General features: G+C 40.8%; 1 protein-coding gene across 6 annotated transcripts in view; it reads left to right on the forward strand.

Moving 5' to 3' along the window:
- The window catches only part of lmo7a (LIM domain 7a), a 241,740-nt gene that overhangs the window by 3,602 nt on the left and 223,029 nt on the right, over nt 1-15,109 (forward strand). For 4 of the 6 annotated variants that reach the window (XM_048532458.2, XM_059646496.1, XM_059646497.1 and 1 more), the window contains exons 1-2: nt 2,887-3,059; nt 3,592-3,662. In XM_048532458.2, coding sequence (XP_048388415.1) covers nt 2,984-3,059; nt 3,592-3,662 — 147 coding nt within the window. In that variant the 5' untranslated portion in view covers nt 2,887-2,983. Of the gene's footprint in view, nt 1-2,883; nt 3,060-3,591; nt 3,663-15,109 lie in introns of those variants that run through there. The other 2 variants (XM_048532457.2, XM_059646495.1) reach the window with 2 other exon arrangements.

A 15,109-nucleotide genomic window follows, 5' to 3' on the forward strand; every position in this document is an offset into this window, starting at 1 on the left:
TCTCGTAGATTGGAAAATAGCCAACGTGATGCCACTGTCTAAAAAAGGAAGTAGACAAAAAGAGGCAACTGAGATAACAAAGTGTAGAGCTGGATGAACATAGCAGGCCAAGCAGCATCTTAGGAGCACAAAAGCTGATGTTTCGGGAAGGGTCTAGGCCCGATAGGTCAGCTTTCCTGCTTCTAAAATGCTGCTTGGCCTATTGTGTTCATCCAGCTCTACACCTTGTTATCTCAGATTCTCCATCATCTGCAGTTCCTATTATCTCTGATACAAAAAGAGGTAACTCTAGGACAGTTAGCTTAACTTTGGTAGTAGAGAAAATGCTTGAATCTATCATTATGGCAGAAATAGCAAGACATCTGGATATAAATTGTCCCATTGTGAACACCCAGCATGGGTTCATAAAGGGTCACGTTTAACTAATTTGGTGGAATTCTTTGAAGACATTACTTGCATGGTGGACAATGGGAAACCTGTGGATGTGGTGTATCTGGATTTCCAGAAGGCATTTGACAAGGTGCCACACCAAAGGCTGCTATATAAGATAAAGTTGCATGGTATTACAGGACAGGTAATGTATTGGCATGGATAGAGGATTGGTTGACCAGTAGAAAGCAAAGAGTAGGGGTAAATGGGTGTTTTTCTGGTTTGCGGTCAGTGGCTAGTGGTGTGCCTCAGGGATCAGTGTTGGGACCTGAATTGTTTACAATTTACATAGATGATTTGGAGATGGGGACTAAGTGTGGTGTGTCAATATTTGCAGATGACACTAAGGTGAGTGGTAGAGCAAAGTGTGCAGAAGAAACTGAAAGTCTGCAGAGGGATATCGATAGTCCAAGTGAGTGGGCTAAAGTCTGGCAGATGGAGTACAATGTTGATAAGTGTGAGGTCATCCATTTTGGTAGGAATAACAGCAAAATGGACTATGTTTTAAATGGTAAAAAATTGCAGCACGCTGCTGTGCAACTGGGCTTGGGTGTCCTTGTGCATGAATCACTGAAGGTGGGATTGCAGATGCAGCAGGTGATTAAAAAGGCAAATGGAATTTTGTCTGCCATTGCTCAAGGGATGGAGTTTACTAACAGGGAGGCTTTGCTGCGCTGTGTAGGGTCCTGTTGTGTCATCTTTCACCAGATTGTTCTTTAATGTTTAAAGATGAGCACTGGTAGAAAGTGAAACAAGGAATGTGTCTTTGCTATGGTCTGCATCAACATGGTGGGCACAAAAAATCCACTGCTTCTTGCATATTTTACAGCACAAGGATGAGGTTATTGAATAAATTGATAATTAAAGACATCCTTGCTGCATCACTGCTTTCATTTGTCTCTTTCAACAGAATTTGTCTGGAATCAAATTACGTTGCACAGGGGTTTCTTTAGCTTTTTAAAGCTCTGTTTAGCACATATTTGAGGGTTGGCATGCTGAAACTTATTGCAATTTTGTGGGAGATACCTATAAACAATTGTTCTTGTTTGTTAAAGCTGTGCAAATTATTAAAATTCAGCTCCAAAACATTTTTGTGAATGCAATTGAACAGATAGTCAACAGCCTCATAAATTAAAGTTATACGTACAGTTACTCTACAGCAAACACTTTTACCGTGGGCAGCTTGATTGAAAGTTCTGTTATTTCTAATCTGCCCCTATTTGCCAATGGCAATTGTGTTTCTTTCAGACACTTGTCTTAAACAGCAGAGAAATGGGAAACTCCCAAGGACAATTTGCAAACATCACTTTCCTATCAGTCATCAAGGTAACTTGATAATATAACGGCTGAAGCATGTTTCTCCCCAGAGTCACATCAAAGAGTTGTTGATCAAGCTGACACAAGATCAATGGCTATAAAAAATGCAAATGGCTGCACGTGTGGTACAGACTTTTACAGTAACTTTTAAAATTGGTTTCCTGCCTAATAACACATGCAATTCCACCCACCGCCCCCCAAGCACCTTAAGGACACCAATCATCGAGAGGCGATGATGGAAAGGAAATCAGAATTTGCAGAGCGGAGAGAACGAACTGCCTGACAGATGTTGTGAGCAACCCTTTATAAACTTGCCAAGTAATGTCTGGTTGAAACTTTGTGATCCAGTGCAACGAGTTGTCCCCGACTGAGTGTTCCGGTTGATGCATTTCAATGTGCAGGACTACATGCTGAAAGACGCGTGACAGCCCTTGGCAGCTAGTTCGGAGGCGCAATGGGGAAAGCTTGTTATTGTCTATGAGGAGCAAGCAACTAGGCCTCCCTCGAAGCCTGCATCCCCAACATGAAATGCATATTGGAAAATATTAAAAGCATTGAAATTGTACTGAGGCACCCCAGTGTGGAACATGCTCTGCCAATTGTAATATTTAATTCAGAATCTCGTTTTAAGTTTCATGAATAAAGCATATTTTGGGGGATAAAATCTTGCCAAGTGAAGTTCATGAGTTTTAGTGGACTATTCAACCGTGGACAGTATCACAGGAGTGACAGTAATTTTCTGAAGAAGTGTCTAGTCTCGAAATGTCAGCCTTCCTGCACCTCTGATGCTGCTTGGCCTGCGGTGTTCACCCAGCTTCACCTTGTTATCTCAGTGACAGAAGTAATCTGTTTAGCTCCTTGAATCACGGTGTATCCGGAACCTTAAGCAGCGAGAACCTTTATCATTTCAGTTCTCTGGGGCATTTTAGTGGTGCTCTGACACTCTGCACATACGCTGTTTTACATCTAAATGTCTGTAAACCTCGCCTTTAAGATGCAAACAGCAGAATAGCAGTTTACGCACAATGCACCGGGCGGAGGAGGAAATAAGAGTGACTGCCCGTTTTAAAGTGAGACAGTGCTGTGTTCCTTATTACCATACAATGGGCGGGTGCAAGGGTTGAGTGACACGCTGGGCGGATTAGCGGAACTGTTCAGTTGATAGTTCTCTCTGAAACGCTCAGGTGAGAAGTGGACGCTGGTGAATGTGCGAGGAAGTGTAAGTCTCCCAAGGGACATGAGAGAGAGAGAACCTGAAAGCGGCAGAAACGAGCTCTCGGGCGGTCACCCTGCAGGTGGAGGTGTTAGACAAGGTAAGACAGACCGCAGGCTTAACAGCCATTTCTAAAACTGTACCTCGCTGGTCCAGCAGAAGTGACGGGGACATCTTAAAGGGAGAAAAGTGGCTTCATTTTATAATTAATGCAAAAGTAAAAACGCCTCCCTAAACTTGAGGAACCGGGCAAATTAGAAGGGGAGGGGCGAAGAAGTGGGTGAGGTATAGCAGTAAACAGTGGACTAGATGGGGTTTAACCAGATAAAGTTCAGCCCGTTTGTGCTTGAAGTATTTAATTTAAAGTGCAACCCCATACTTCCTGAGTGTAATTAGCTATTGCTCCACTATCCCCATGTAAACTGTTCACAGTGTGAGTGCTATTCGCAGCGCCGCTTTGCAGCCTAGTGGCTGCACATCAGATCCCGGTGCCGGACTTCTCCCCAACTTCGCTTCTTAAGTGCAACCGCGTTCTGCGACGTCTCGAGTTTTTTTTTAGCAAAGGTGTTTGCTCGCCAACTGATCTTGCGTGTATTTTTTTTTCTTCTTCTTCCCCGTGCTCTGCTACCTAGCGATGGAGTGGAAAGAGCAGGCGGATCCTGACCATGTCTTGGCATTCAGAGACGCTCAGCGATGGCTAGAAGTGAGTTTATTAGTTTTTCTCCAGATTTGTTTTTGAAAAGGTATTTTTGGGATGTCACACAGACTGAGCAAGTCATGTGGTTATTTCCTTCTGGTGTGTTGTTTCCCAGTTGTTTATTGTCCCAAAGTCGGGATAATTTAAAACAACTTTTAAAAATGACGGCTTCAGTTTCCCTGTGGAGTACCTCTAATTAAATCATTTATCCGTGAGCGCATCCTGAGGTTGTTTAAAACCACTACAGAGAGTTTTTATTATGACAGCTTTCCGTGACTTCTAAAAAAAATTTCCATTCAAGCAGTGATTGATGCTGTCTCTCTTCCCCCGGTTTAGGGGTGATTCTTGAAAGACTGTGTTTATTTCGTTAATCTTGCGACTTGATGTTTTTTTTTCTATGTCAGAGAGGGGAGGTTTTTAAGCGGCTGGATTTGTTCCTGTTTGCAGCAGCCGCGTTGAATGTAATTTTATCGCTTTGAAGTTGGCACTTTGATAATCGATATAGACAGATGTATGGGATAGATATGCAGCGTCTTGGATTTGCAGTGTTGTGAAAGCGTACTTGAAGGAACTTTTTTAAAAGATGTATTTATCCTTTGACATATCTGAACTCTCAAGGGAGGAATCAGTGATTCTTAAGACGGATCCTGTCATCGCCTCTTGTGACACAAATTATCAGGGTCTTTAAAACTAGTGTAGCTCATTAAGTTTTTCAACAAACTTGTTGCAAGTTACAAAGCTAAAGATGTGGAATCTGCATCAGGATTTTGTCAGACCCAGTTGTTATGGGAATTCTCCTTTTGGCTAATCTTGAAATTTCTAAGAGATGACCAAAAGTAATGGGGATTACATGGGAGTTGACAAACCAGTTGGATTATTTGTTTATTGGGAATGTTCTTCAGGGCGAGGGTGTAAATGTAAATACATGGACTCGCAGAAAGCTTTCAACACATGACGTGAGGACAAGTAAAATGAAAGCCCAAGGAACTAAGGGCAAACTATTTGAATGGTTGCAGTGTTGACTTGGTTGGTGGTAGAAAGCAAAAATTGGTGCGGACTGGATTCTTTTCAGACTGAGACAGTTAGCATTAGTGTTCAGTTAAATATATACACAAAGGCCAGTATCCTGTCACCACATCACATCCCCCTTTGGTGTGGCTTCCCCAGAGTCATCTCTGAGTGATATAAACCAGAGTATCAGAGGCTCTATCTATCAGCCAGGGCTCCCTGATTGGGGCTGTTAATCTGATCCAATCGGGGAATTCATATCCTGATATCCACCTGGATGACCTTGTTATGTCACTACACTCCCCAATGGTCATTTTATCAGTCCACTGAGTTTAACTCAGACTCCTTAAATTTCTGACCGTGATTCCATGCCTTCACTAGGATCATGTATTTTCATCTCCATACGATTGTCTGATCCTGCCCCAACTTAGCTCATGCCGAAGCCTTCATCCGTATCTTTGTTCAGTCTCCAGTTTATTATTCTAATGCACTGCTGCCTGGCCTTTGTACTGTACCCTCTATTAACTTTGAGGTGATGGAAAACTCTGCCAGTGCTATAACTTGTACCATGTCTTGTCAGTCCACCTCATGCTTGATGACCTTTAATAGCTTCTGATGAAAATGTCTCTGCATTAAAATGCTTATCTTTCCATGGCCTTGCCCTTTCTGAACTCCTGTAATATCCTCCAACACAATAACGATTTGAAAATTCAGCTCTGAGGTTCTAGCTTTGAGAATTGAAGGTCTGCCACTTTAGATTTGGTGGCCCTGCCTTCATTTTTAAGGCCCTAAGTCGTTTTGTAACTTATCTAAACTTCCCAATGCCTCTTTTTTGTTTGTTCTTTGGTTACACCTTCAGGACTCTCTAGCAGCTTACTTCCTTGACTAAGCATGTGGCCATCAGCCCTAATATCTCACTATCTAGGTTGCTGCCACTTTTTAAAAAAATCTGATAGTTAATAGCCTCACAGAACAATATCTTACAGTTCAACATGCGACGTAAATACGACCTGCTGGTGTGGTTATTGCCTGAAACTTGAGGCGGGAGGAAATGGACTGCAGGGACTGAGTGATTATTCAGGCTCTGAGTAAACTAAATTCCCTCTTTACCCAGTAAGAGGTCTGCAGGATCAAATGTTGATGTGTTATATTAATGTTGATGTGTTATGTTAATGTTGGGAGTACTTATGGGAATCTTTGGGAGTGAAACTCCCAACTACAGAGTTGACTCCCTGGTGGCCCAGTAGAAATTATTAATAACCAAGTTTGGAACCTTCAGCATCTTATAATAAACTGCACAAAATGATTAGGGTTTGAATTGGTGTGGTTAATGATTGTGGTGCCCATTTTTTTAAATGAACTTTTGTGTAATTAGATCATCTTTAAAAACAATTATACCACTAGTAGTATTTTTACTTAATTTCAGACCAATTGTGGATCACTACAGTTGCAAATCTTGGAAATGTATTACTTCAGTTTTTTTTTTAATGCCTTTTAGATTTTGAGCATTGCTGGCTAGGCCATTATTGATAGCAATATATCCTAACAATTAGAAATAGGCAAAGAGTCTGGGGTGCATGTTGGTCAGACCAGGTAAGGATGGCAGATTTCCTTCCCTAGTGAATTAAATGGGTTTTTATGACAGTGAACAGTGGCCATGTGACTATCATAAGACTGGCATTTTAATTATCCTAGAGACGGTGGTGAATCCCACCTTGAAACACTGCAGTTTGCACCAACATTTCTGGTACTGGAGGGAGTGAATATTTAAGGTAGGGGTGTGGATTAAGCAGATTTCTTTGTAAATTATGTCAGGGTTTTCAGTGTTATTAGAACTACACTCCAGGCAAGTGAGGAGTATTTCACTGTACTCCTGACCTGTGCTTAGTGGAGGAACAAACTTTGTGGAGTGTTGAGTGTTGCTGCAGGTTTCCCTATGTGACCTGCCTGGTAAACAATGTTTACATGGCTAGTCCAGTTTGGCTGTAGTCATTGATTTGATGACATGCACATAGGGTGACAGGTTTCTATTTCTGACTGAATAATTCTTGACCCATGGATGTGTGGGATACATGGAGGTGGTGGGATCCAGAATGCGGAATTTTATTCCTTCTTTACTGCTCCCTCTGACTCATCATTTAATTGATTAGACTTAAAGTACAATGCAGCTTGATGTACGGGATGTTGCATTTTGAACAATTGGTAATGTCATTGTCATTTTTATCAATGCTGCTACTTTCAAGGTGAGCTTCAGAGTATCTTTTATCGTGGTTTCTTTGGCATCCTCCTGGAAAGTTGACCATTTTGAAAGTTGATAAAACAGAATCTGTGCAGTAATTCAAATGCTGTATCCATCCCATTGTAGGGAATTAGGCAAGAAATTGCCTGAATATTTGTAGGCTTGAATAATGAAGTGAGTGATTGGACAATGTTCTGTCATTAATGCTGAAGAACGTGATGGAAACATTGGAATTTCTCCAGTGTTACTGATAGTCCAGGTCTCTCTGCATTGCAGAAGTTTGTGTTGACACCAATTGTTCTGTGTGCAAGGGCATTACGACTGGAGTAATCTTGAGATCGTGTCATTGAGCTGCACATCACTGAGTAGAAAAGCCCCAATGTGGATGGACTTGGGACACACAAGAACATGAGACTTTCTGGAAGCAGACTGGATGCTGTTTCTGCTGTTTAACCTGCATGTTATCCTCCGCTCTGTGGCTTTACCAGGTTTGTACCTTATTTCGATTGGGCATGGTGCTGCTCCTGTGAAGTTGTCTTACTCTACTCATCGAACCAAGGGTATTACTCTCCTGGCGCAATGAATTGGGCAGGTTGAGGTTCATGCTGAAGTTATAGCCTGCAGTTAATGTGTTATAAATCTTATTCGAGTTAGCATGATGGTAGTGCCACACAACACCGAGGTAGTCCTCAGTCTAGAGAGGGGGCTTTGTCTCCATATTACGCAGTGATCACTGATTTTGTCATCAATAAATGCATTTACTTTGGGTGGATTGGTAAGGGTCAAGTTATATGTTTTCCCCTTGTTTTAGTTCTGTCACAAGTCAAATCTAGCAGGAAAGCACTTAAAGATTCATAATCCTGAGCTGCTATTGTGTACATTTTGGCATAGAAATTTTTCACCAGGGTACATTGTCAGCCATTGCTACCCTCAGTGCTCCTTCCAGGTGTGTTAAACATTGGATACAGATTTATCAGCTGATGATAGTAAACTTGTTTTTTCGAGTCTGTCCAAACTATAAGCAATTTCAAAGAGCACACTTTCTTCAAACAGATAACCCTATGCTAAGGAATTTGATTGTGTATTTCTGGGAAGGTGCTTTCTGCTTCTCCTGGCTGATTTCAACAAGACAGTGGCAGCAGAAGGCTACAGTCTGTTTCTCTGCTTCACCCTTTGCAGTCCGTGAGATGAAGCAAGGACATGGCCCTCAAGAGCTTGCTCAATCAGAGCAATGATTACAGTCATGTTGGCATTATACTACACTACGTTCTTAGTCAACTGACTGGACTTGAGAGGGTGATGATTGGTAACTAGCAGGTAATTTCCTTTCCCATGTTTGACCTAACGCTACACGGTCTCGTGGGACTCAGAGTAAAATGTAATGGATTTTTGGGAACACTCCCTCTTGATTACAACCCCAGTGGGTTTGTCCTGCTTGTGAGGCAGCACATACCCAGGGATGACGATTGAACGATCTGGGATTTTGGTGGAAAGGTGGCATTCTGAAAATCAGACTATAGCTTTTCTCGTCTTTGGAAAATCTCTCCGATTTTTGGCATTAATATCCAAATGTTAATGATGTCTCTGGAGTATTAGTTGCACTCCTGGATTATTTGTTCAGTGACAAGACTGTGATGCTATTATATGCACTCTCATGGCCATCTATTCTGTATTTAATTGCTTGTGGAGTGCATGTTTACTTTTCTCCTCTAGCATTGTAAGAGAAAGACATATACCCTCAGATCCACTAATTCTGTCAAATAAAATGATGAGTAAAGATAATTGTTATTTGCGTCAGACCTTGAAAAAATGCTGGCAGCTATTGTTTTGAAAGTTGAGCTGACAGTCTCTTTATTTTATGATACTCTGAAATGCATGGAATGTGAAGGTAATGTTTTTAGTTTTGTAAAAGACAAAGTTTTTTTAAAAAAAAATTGCTTGGGATAAGTGATGGCCAATTGAAGAAAATACTTAAAAAATTCCATGTGCTTACACCCCACAGTTGCGAGAGAGAGTGAGGAAGGTTGAAAAATATAAAGCGGACAGGCATTGTTCAAGGTTTGGAAGGCATAAAAGACACTAGGAGCAAAATCTAAACTAGTCCTCCTATGTTCTTCTGCCAATTACCGTATATCTTACCTCAGTCTAAGTGTGAGGGACAGCAGTTTGATTCAGTCCTATTATACGCTCCAGCAACATGCCTGTCCCTTTGGGGGATGATGTTGAATGAATGGACTCTATCACCTGGTGAGAGGAACTGTGGAATTGGGGAAGTAACATACGGCTACACTCATGGATTCGGATTATCTCCCATGCCCTGGTTATTGCCTGTTTGTTTACATTCCTTATTGCACAAGAAGGCCACGTAGAAAAGACCAATAGGGATTTAGAAATTGGGATAATTATCCATTACCTGTGTCCTCAACCTATACGTCTGTGTATTGCAGAAGGTCTGAACCAATACCTTCACAACTCTAAGCTGGATATCTGGCTAGTTTGAATGGGTTTTGGTCTGTAAAGGAAAGGGCACCACTCCTGCATAGACCCCGTTGAGCTTGGGCCAAGGCGAGTAGGGTGGGGGGTGGGTGGACACTGTTAATTAAATTACAGTGAAATTGGGGAGAAAGTAGAGAGCAGACTTGGGCTAATGAGCCTTGTGTGAGATAAACATTGTACATCTTTGAGCATAGTTTCAGCAGGAACCTATTAACATCAATTTTAGTGCTTTCAAAACAATGCGGACAGGTCTTGGAGAGCAGTTGAGAGATGGGTGGTGTCAGACACTGGAAAATGGGGAAACACAGCATATGATAAGATTAATTGTTCCCTAGCTGAGTGAAGGTGAAGACACGAACCATATTAGCCTATGACTTAGGATGTCGATCTCTTTAAGTTTCTTATTATCCAAATTCCAATTTTTGTTCAGAGATGCCCATGTTACAAAAAACAAAATTGAATAAAAATATAATTATGCAGAGTATTTGGGTTAACGCTTGAGCTTGCTGCCTCAGTGTATACTTGAGTCAGTGATCAAACCCTGTACTTGGACCTCCTGTGGTGGATTATTAGAAGTAACCTCAACAAGTGGCAAACAATCATGAATTCGAACACCAAGATTTGGCAGATATGGACTTTGGTTCATAGCCACTCATTTGAATTTACAAGTTTGTCAAAAAATTTCTAAAACTAGTTTTCAAATGTTATTATTTTAGATCTTCAGTAAGATTTTTACTCTTACCCACGAAGTGACTCGAAGATCCCTTGCTGTTGAGATCCTGGAATTATTGCGTCTTGTCATTGATTTTTGTGATTTTTTTTTTCCAAGTGACCAGCTGATGTCTGATTGTCACATGTGATCTACCTATTTGCTACCACTCTGCACGATTACCAATTTAGAACAAGTGGAGCACAGAGAAAGGGTTAGGAATCATTATTATATAACTTATGAAGATAAATGCAAGAGTAGACCTGGGAATCATTACCACTTGACATAACATGTATCTCAGCTTACAACTACGTCAGTGTAGTAAAGATGTGCAGCATGGATACAGACCCTTCAGTCCAACTCATTCATGCTGACCACGTGTCCTAACTTAGTCTAGTCCCATTTGGCCCATATCCCTCTTATACCCTTCCTATTCATATCCCATCCAGACCCCTTTTTAAATGTTGCAGTTGTACCAGCCTCCACCTCTGGTGGTTCGTTCCATTCAAGTATCTTCCTTTGTGTGAAAGAATTGCCCCTTATGTCTGTCTTAAAGCTTCTCCTCTCACCTTAAACCTAAGCCCTTTGGCTTTAGACTCCTCTACCCTGGGGAAAACACCTTGGCTATTCACCCTATCTATGCCCCTCATAATTTAATAAACCTCCATAAGGTCACCTCTCAGTCTCCGATCCAGGGAAAATAGCCCCAGCCTATTCAGCTTCTCCCTATAGCTCAAACTCTCCAACCCTGGCAACATGCTTGTAACTTTTTTTACAGAACATTTTCAAGTTTTACCACCTTTCCTACAGCAGGGAGACCAGAATTGAACACAGTATTCAAAAGGTGGCCTAACCAACGTCCTGTACAGCTGCAACTTAACTTAGCACCCCACTCCTATACTCGATGCACTGACCAATAAAGGCAAACATACCAGGCACCACCTTCGCTACCCTGTCTACTTGTGACTCTACTTTCAAGGAACTATGAACATATACTCCAAGGCCTCTTTGTTCAACAATACTACCTAGGACCTTACCTTTTAAGCAAAGAACCAACCTCATGCCACTGAAACTGTGGAAGTATTTATTTATATCAGGTGATTGACAATTTCATGGACTCAAGATAACATTTGGCAATTTCAAATCATAACCAAAGCTCTCATCACCATTTTTGCTGGCATTCTGCTCTTGTCATTTTCAGCTCCTTTAGACTCATCTTTGTGCCTTTTATTTTCTCCATTTCTTTCCTACCTTTCCTTTCTACTATCTGCCCATTTCTCTGCCTTTTTAAATTGGTTGCAATCTGCTTCAGTTGTAACACTTAGTGGTTTTTGATAAAACGTCTAACCAAAAAGTTAATTCTGTTTGTGGCTCTTAGATGCTACCTGCCATGCTTAGTATTTCCAGCCTTTTCAGTATATGGTCCATCGAGGGTAGTTTGGCCTATTTTGAAAATAACACTTGCAGGAGTATAAACACTCCAGTTGACTTCCTGAACTTATCTCTAAGCTTAGCTGTGCATACTTGCAAGCAAACACGTGTTTAGAATTAAATCAAAACTGCTGTCCCAAGTATTTGACAAACTGCCAATACTCTTGAGTTTGCATTATTATTATAGTAGGAGCTTTAGTGCGAAGAATAATTTGCGTCTTTGATAAGGCAATTGTTTCAAGAGGGGAGAAAGGAACTGCAGTTCCATCTCTATCCTTAAGTAAAATGTCATCTTAGTTGTGGTTCAGCTGGTATCACAGCCATCTCTGATGGTCCACGTCCCAATCCAAGATCAGGCTGACACTTCAGTATATCACTATGTACTCTATTTCAGAGCTGCTACTTTGCAGATGGCATGTCATATTGAGGCCTGATCTGCACTTTCTGTTGAACCTGCAAAATCCCATGACCCTCTTTCAAAGAAGACTGGGGAATTATCTATATCCTCACCAGTATTTATCCCTGATTTTACAATCTCTGTTTTTCAGGTTGTTATCGCGTTGTTTGTGGAACCTTGCTGTGTGGGAATTAGCTGCCATGTTCCTTACATCATCAATTTGCTGTGTAGCATTTTGGAACATCTAGAGTTTGTGAAAAGTGCTCTACAAGTGTAGGCCTGTCTCTTTCTGAAGTGAAGTTTGGATAACCCTGGGCTACTGCTCAAGACTTGAGTGTTAGGGTCTGAACATTTTTGAACCAGTGGTGGTTGAATTTTTAAATTGCTATGTAAGTGGTTGCTTGAATTTGCAATTAAAAATAAAACTTATGCATTGCAGATTGTGTACAGCCACATTGTGCTTTTATCTGATTTGAATGGAAGACGTTGGATTCTGATTTTTCTCGAACAAAGCAACACTTCTTTTTGATTCAGTTGCATAAGATTTGCAACTTTTACATATGTCAGCATCCTGCTATGTTATTAACTAATTGTTGCTTACCCTGACTAACTTTGTGATTATGCGTAGCTGGTATTGAAATCTGGATTACTCCTCTGTAGCAGCGACAGGAAAGATGGAATGATTCAAATTACCTAATTTGTGAAACGATCATCTAATTCTGCCTTTAGTTCATAGCTGACCATATTTTTCCCTTTGTTAAACTTTTTGAATCTATGCAGTTTGAGGTAAAAGTTTGCTAGATTAGCCTCAGATAACATGGATGACCTATGAAAGGAGGCTGAGTATGGCTGGGTTTGTATTCCCTGGAGTTTTGATAAGTGGTAGTCTCATTTGAGTGTCAAACATTCTGCAAGGGCTCAATAGACCAGCAACTCCAGAAGTTGTTTCTTCTGACTGGCCTATCTAGAACACGTGAACAGTTTTATGATTAGTCACCAATCATTTGGAACTGAGATTTTAAAAATTCTCAGAGTTGAGCATCTTTTAGAATTCTTACTGCAGTTGGTAGTGAATGCTGTCCAGTTGAACGTACTTAATATTGAGACTGACTGACTGATTTTTGATGATGTGGAGCTGAGGCTGATAATGAGCCATGATTATGTAGCAGAAAAAGCTTGGTGGTCTGTAACTGTTCCTGAACCTTCTGTTCTGAAAATAGATTGAAATTTCTCTTTATTTTCCCCCCCCCTCCCCAAGGAAAATATTATGGCTGGATTTCACTCCACACAGTACCACACAATAAAGCTTTATGAATCAACAATAAATGTTGCGTCTTCAGGGAGTTCAAGTGTGATTTTCTAGATGAAAGGAACTGCTATGTTGTTATAACTTATCTATAACATCTTAAAGTCTTTTAGCTAAATGATTCAGATATTTAACTTGGCGAAAATGGGTGAATGTTTTCAAATTTAGCTTTTACCCTTTTTAGAATTTTGCATGTCATCATTATGCTTTCAAATAACAAAACATTTATTGAGTAGTAGGAAGTACAGCGGTGGAAGCGTTCTTGGACAATTGGTTATTTATGCTAAATATTCTTTTGCAAAATTTCCACTAAATGCTTCTTTTTCATTTATATGGCTTAGCTAGCAGGGCAAGTATTTATTGCCCATTCCTGCTGGCCCTTGACAAAATGGTGAGATCTTTTCCTGAAGTTCCACAGTTCGTTTGACGCTGTTTTGAGGGTGTGTTCCAGGATTTTGACCTAGCGATTACTGAAGGATTAGGGAGGTATTTCCCAAGTGAAGATACTGTGTGATTTGGAGGAGAGCTTCCAGGCTGTCACTTTCCCATGTACCTGCTGCCCTTGTCCTAGTAGATGGTGATCATTGAGTTTCTAAGGTGCTGTATAAGGATCTTTGGTGAATTATGACAGAGCGTTGTGTAGCTGGTACACACTGCTACTAGTGAGCAGTAGTGGAGGCTGTGAATGTTTGTGGGTAAGGCGCCAGTAAGCAGGTTGCTGTGTTGTGGATGGTGTCAACCTTCAAGTGTTAATGGAGCTGCACATATCCAGGCAAGTGGGGAGTATTGTGTCACCCTCCAGATTTGTGATTTGTAGATGAACTGGCTCTGGGGAGTTGGCAAGTGAGTAACTCACTCCACATTTCCTAGTGTACGATCTGCTGTTGTAGCCCAAGTATTTATACAGTTTCTCCATCTGCAGTTCTTATTATCTCTGATACATATTGATACAGTTAATTCATTTTCACTTTCAGTTTCTGGTCAATGGCACTCTCAAGGTGCTGGTGCAAGATTCACTGATCGCATTGCCATTGAGTGTCAAGGGACATTAGATTCCCTTGTTGGAGATGGTTATTACCTGGCTCTGTGTGGCCTGAAAGTTCCTTACTACGCGCCAGCCCTAAGCTGGATATTATCCAGGTCTTGCTGCATTTGGATGTAGTGCCTCAGTATTTTGAAAAGAGACCAGTGAACACTTTACAACTATCAGTAAACATCCCATTCTGACCTTATGGAGGGAAGATCATTGGTGAAGCAGCTTAAGATGGTTGGTCCGAGGACACTGCCGTATGGAATTTCTGCAGAGATTTCCTGGAGATGAGATGATTGTGGGAGATCAATCGCAACTGTCTTTCTACTTCTCAGGTATATCTCCAACCAATAGATAGTTTGGCCCAAGTTCCAACTGTGCAGCTGGGGACCTTTGGAAGAGGCAGAAATGAATCATCCACTCGGCACTCTTGATTTGAAGTTTGTTGCAAATGTGCCTTTACACCGCTAGGTCCAAATTGCATTTGCAGAAATACTCAACTGAGGTGACAGAAATTTTGAATTGATGGGCAGAATTGCATATGTTTTAAAAGCTGATTATTTGGAACATGTTCATTTTCACTTTGCAGGGTTTTATTTCTTTGTTTCAATATATTAAAACTTTGCTCCTCCAGTTGATCACTAGTTGTGTTTCAAATAATGTGTGCATCTTTAAGGAAATATATGCACTTTAATAGTTGCAAATTATTTGTGATCTTTTTATAAAAATTCAAATAATCAAATTAGACTTTGCAATATTTTGATCGATACGTATTTCCGATGCATTGCTCAAGTCAAATTTCAATCTCCCACAATCTATTTGCAGATTTATGATTTA

The sequence above is a fragment of the Stegostoma tigrinum genome, chromosome 6, assembly GCF_030684315.1.
Source record: "Stegostoma tigrinum isolate sSteTig4 chromosome 6, sSteTig4.hap1, whole genome shotgun sequence".
In the NCBI taxonomy this organism is placed as follows: domain Eukaryota; kingdom Metazoa; phylum Chordata; class Chondrichthyes; order Orectolobiformes; family Stegostomatidae; genus Stegostoma; species Stegostoma tigrinum.